Here is a 5,000-nt window from a genome sequence, read left to right as displayed (position 1 = left end):
TATCGGAAATTATATGGATCGGAGGCTGCCGAAATCGCAGGTCATTTAGCCATGAGAGAATGAGTCTTGCCAGCATGGAAATTGCACTGACAACCTTTCAGATTGAGGCGTAATTGCAGCGTTATTCCCCCGAATTTGCGCATGACAGAGGTTGACACCCCCAATTGCTGTGCCATGACTTTTATATGATCAATCATAGGCCGATGTCATTTTTATTTATATGTTCTACTTTTTTGCCAGAATCTTTTAAAACAAGTGGGTTTCAGTCCTCATATTTCCCGGTGTTTGTCCAGTGTCTGCGGCTGAAAGTGGAAAGAGTGTTTTTCCTTCCTTCTTTTTTTCTTTCCTTTGGTGAATGTTAATGAATGTTTCGGTAATGATGGCTAAAGGTCATAGGCTCTCAATGGTATTGACAGTAAATATCATTACCTTTTTTTGTGGCCAACCAATGATATTCTTATTGTCATTCTCTGAGTATAGAGACCACCTTAGGTCACATACATTTTGTGTTACAATAGTTCTGTTCAGAATATCCTCATCACCTTTTTTTGCTATATTGTTTAGTATAAATAGAGCAAGGAAGGATAAGAAATGTTATTATTGATATATTACCATAACTGAAAATGTTTCTTAACAACACTTCTCTCTTAAGCATACTGATCCAGGGCAGTATTCTTAATTACTGAATGAATACTGTTTTTTTTTGTGTGTTTTTTTTCACCTACAATGGAACTCGGCCAGTATTCATTAACGCTTCCGCAATGGACATTTTGAAGAGTCAGATAACATTTGTACTACTTTTTTCCTTTTCCTAAAATTACAAGCTATTTATTCCTTCAGCTATAATCACTTGTTATACCAAATGCAAATTAGTATCAGGCTGCTGATATATCACAAGTCCAGAAAATAATGGAAAATACACACCTCAAGATGTGGTTGTCTTGGAAGGGTTAAAGGTCATAGAAATCTCTTACAAATTTAAGGACTGTTCATAAAAACAGTCTCTAAATTCAATATTGCCCCACAATCTTGTTTGACTCAGTTTAAGATTATCCTAGGCAATATCCTTTTTGACCTCCCCCCCCCACCCACTATTACTACATATCAAGCTGTATACTAGAACTAACATTTACATTGCGATATGCCCTTTAGTGATGAGGTATTGTAAAGATAAAATGAAATGAAGTATGCAATGAATCTAACTTATATTATGGCAGTAAGATTACACATTTAATATTATTTATGTGGATCCCTCTATTTTTGTTGTCATTGTATAAGCTGCACAGGCAGAGAGTACCATTTAAATGTCTGAAATAGAATGTTGCGATAAAAATCAAGGAAACTGCTCAATAGATACTTGGCAATACAGCAAAAAGGACCTTTTAAGGTTTCCTCATCATTATAGATCAAAGTTTTCTTTAACATGCAAAATTGAATAAGAGTGATATCACTAAACTTAGCTAATCAATCAGTTGAAAATTTGATAAGAAGTTATTTTTCTTCTGAATACTTTTTGATATATGCCTCATTAACAATTTTCAAGTTCATGGTTAGATTAGATTTAGTGGCATCCTGCTCCATCAATTCTACCAATTGTAGCAATGATGTTCAGATTGCTTTCAAAACATATATATATATTAACCTCAGCCTTTGTTATCCACCACTTCTGTCATTGTCTGTGTCTCATAGGGACCTTAAAGGGCAGTCAGTATACATGTGAAACATTTCTAATTTAACTTAAACTTTGGTTGAGTCATAGGCAAATATTGGGTATCAAAGACATTTTAGTGATGAATCATTGACAAAATTGCAAAGTCAAATTTTTTTCTTATTTTTTTCTTCATATTTTCTTCTTTTTCTTCATAGACAAAGCTCAGGCATATTTACTGGTATAAGACCATGCAAAGAGAAAAAAAATAGAACTAAGCTTAAAATCATAAACACATGAAACAGCTGTGTTAGGCGTAAAATCATCTGTAGAAAATAAAAGTTAAGCCACAGTTACTTAACAGAGTCTGCCATTGCAGCAAAGTCCAGTAGTGTGTATGTGAGAGAGGTAAATCCCTTTTTTTTCCATTTTCTTCTTCTTCTTCTTCTTCTTCTTCTTCTTCTTCTTTATTTAGAGACCTGTATCTGTCATTTCACAGGCTCTATCAATGCTGCAGTTTATTAGAATTGTAGTTTAGGGTCCATATCAGATTATTATTTTCTTTAAACTCAGTGCAATAAAAGTATTACTGTTGTATAAGAGTACAAAAGCACCATTATTTTTTTGTATTTATGCACTGTCATGAACAAATACAAAACATATAACCATCCACAATGAAGATAACATTAAGAGATAGGGAAGAGGAAGAAAATTTTATGATTGTTTGTGATTGTGATTGCCACTGTAAAAGACATCCCTAGTGGTACAAGGGCACATTGTAGACAGTGGGCATGGTTTGAGTCACCCTCTTCTGCCCGTTCTGGCTGCACATCTTTCATCTGCGGTACTTTAGAACAAGAGGTTGGTAACTTACTGTCTGCCATCACTCTATAAAGATAGTGCTCACCAGAGACTATGGATGTTACAATAGTACAATAAAATAACACAGGAATTCTAAATCCCCAAACGTCAGGCCTGTCGTCAGGGCAAAGCTCTTGCATCATATATGTCATGACACCAGTACGCAGTGGGTTGATAAGCTCAGTATGCAGAAATATTCCACACTTTCACCATAAATTCCAAGATTAGAAGTTTGTGTTTGCATAGATCGGATAAGGATTCCTCATCAACAGATTCATGCTGTTCGTGCTTGAATTAGTTTAGCTCAGCAGAGAAAGGGTCTTAAAATTATTACTTCCTCCCACAGCTCAACCAGAGACAGATGCCATCAGAGGCGACTATTATGGAAGGCTGCTGGATGCCTACGCCTGTCTTGGGGTGCTCCAAGTTTGTCCCCGTAAGTATTTCAAATACAGTTATTAAATGAGTAACATGTTTTGTGCCAGAGGAAAGAAGAATTTTTTTTTTTTTGTCTTAGGGTTTTATTCAAGAATCATCTTTGTAAATTACATTGGACTGTGTGATAGAGTAATACAGTCACAGATTGATATGGATGTATTATTAGTTTCCCAGGTAGTAGCAACCCACAGAACATTTGCTCAGATCAATTGCACATTCATCTTTACTCATTTATATCTAGCTTCTTCAGAGGTGTTGAAGCAATTACCCAAATTATAGAAAAGAAACAGAAAGGATGAACTCCACTGTAATAAAATCATGCACCTTATTACTAGATTATATGCCTTCATATTTTCTCTATTCTTCCATAACCCGTTTTAAAATCAGAATTTCAATCTACCTTTCCCATTGAAAGATATGATAAATTAGACTTCAATTAGTTTATGTTTTACTTTTCATTCTTGCTACTGTGTATTGTTTTTTCCTGAAATTTTCTAGTGTTTGCTTGTTTTTCAGTTTACAGTGAATATTTAATGATGTCTAGTTAGGATGTAATCATCAGTACAAAGATATATTAGTACTGATTGTTATTCTTATCATCATCCATGATTTTTTAAGTACTTTTATTAGCATAATGATATATGTTACTTTTTTATGAGGTAGGGGTAATTATATTTATTAGTTAATGTTGCTATTGATATTATTATTGTCATTGTTATTATCATTATCATTATTATTATTATTATTATCATCATCATTATTATTACTATGTACATATTATGTAATATTTTTTTATGATTTTGCTTTTATTATTATTGTTATTATTATTATTATTATTATTATTATTATTATTATTATTATTATTGTTACTTTTACTATTATTATTATTGTTACTCTTATTATTGTTTTGGATGTTATTATTATTGTTACTATATATTTTTGTTTTTCATCATTATTAAAATGATTATCATCATCATTACCGTGATTCTGATTTTTGTTACTGATGTTAATTATATTATCATTATTGTCATGGTTATAATTACCTGTATCATTGTTATTGTTATTGTTATTGCATTGTTTTCATTATAATCATTACTTTTATTCTCATTATCATTATTATTGTTTATGGTATTATTTTATTATTATAATTATGATTATTTTTATTGTTTTTGTTATCACAGCTACTACTACTACTGCTACTTCGTTTTTTATCTATTTCTGTGCAAATAGTACTTCACACTTTATTGCCATTTATAACCTTTTTTTTTTTCTATCAACAATTTATCACTTTGTTGTGACATTGTTCATATCAAATGTGTGATTTTGAAAAAGAATCCAAGCGTTAGGATATTCCCAAACACTCTCTCGTCAGAAGCAACAGTAACGGATCCCTTGGAGGCAACTCCCTTGAGTGTCACCATAATCAGTAATAAATATGTTATATACAGTGATTATTATAAAAACTTGTCCTATAACAATTGTGAACCATTGGTTCAATAGGAGCTGACTTTGTCATTAGCTTGAAAAATTCATAATAGTTTTTAAAAAAACATTGGGAACTACTATTGATTTGTTTCACTGTATCTGGAGTATATTATGGATATTATTATTTTTAACCTTTCTTATTATTGTTAAAGTATATAGGTGAGACATGCCTCATTTTCTCAATTTTGAATAGAATTCATTGTAACAAATGTAGACAAAGGTGATATGTTGAAGTTATGGTCTCATCTATGCCTTTACCTACATTTCACAATTTTGTAAAGTTATATTGGTATTTTGATTCATCCTTCTGGCAGCATTATATCTTGGATATTATAATTATTTTCCAATGTTGCTTTCTTCTCACTTATAAACTCAACAGGTATATTTCCTGTACTTTTAGTTGATGTTATTGTGTTTCAGTTTGGAATGTGACATGTATAAGTTTTAGATAATTTCACAATTATCATTTCAATTTCCAAACATTCTCCTCACTTTGCTGATCATAGTATACTCCATCTAAACATAGTTCATTAGTCCTTTAATTGTATTTTGCACCTAGGAGTGGCAG

General features: G+C 31.8%; 1 protein-coding gene across 1 annotated transcript in view; it reads left to right on the top strand.

The window, feature by feature from the left end:
- Synj (synaptojanin) overlaps positions 1-5,000 on the top strand; it is a 28,812-nt gene that overhangs the window by 936 nt on the left and 22,876 nt on the right. Inside the window, exon 2 of the mRNA XM_086539142.1 lies at positions 2,856-2,945. Within this exon, the coding sequence (XP_086395268.1) occupies positions 2,856-2,945 (90 nt within the window). The remainder of the gene's footprint in view (positions 1-2,855; positions 2,946-5,000) is intronic.

This window comes from Penaeus japonicus, unplaced genomic scaffold, assembly GCF_977035675.1.
Source record: "Penaeus japonicus unplaced genomic scaffold, GWHDUDI00000001_assembly GWHDUDI00000008, whole genome shotgun sequence".
Taxonomy (NCBI): Eukaryota; Metazoa; Arthropoda; class Malacostraca; order Decapoda; family Penaeidae; genus Penaeus; species Penaeus japonicus.
Note: the sequence above shows the minus strand (reverse complement) of the source record. Positions and strands in the feature narration are given on the sequence as shown.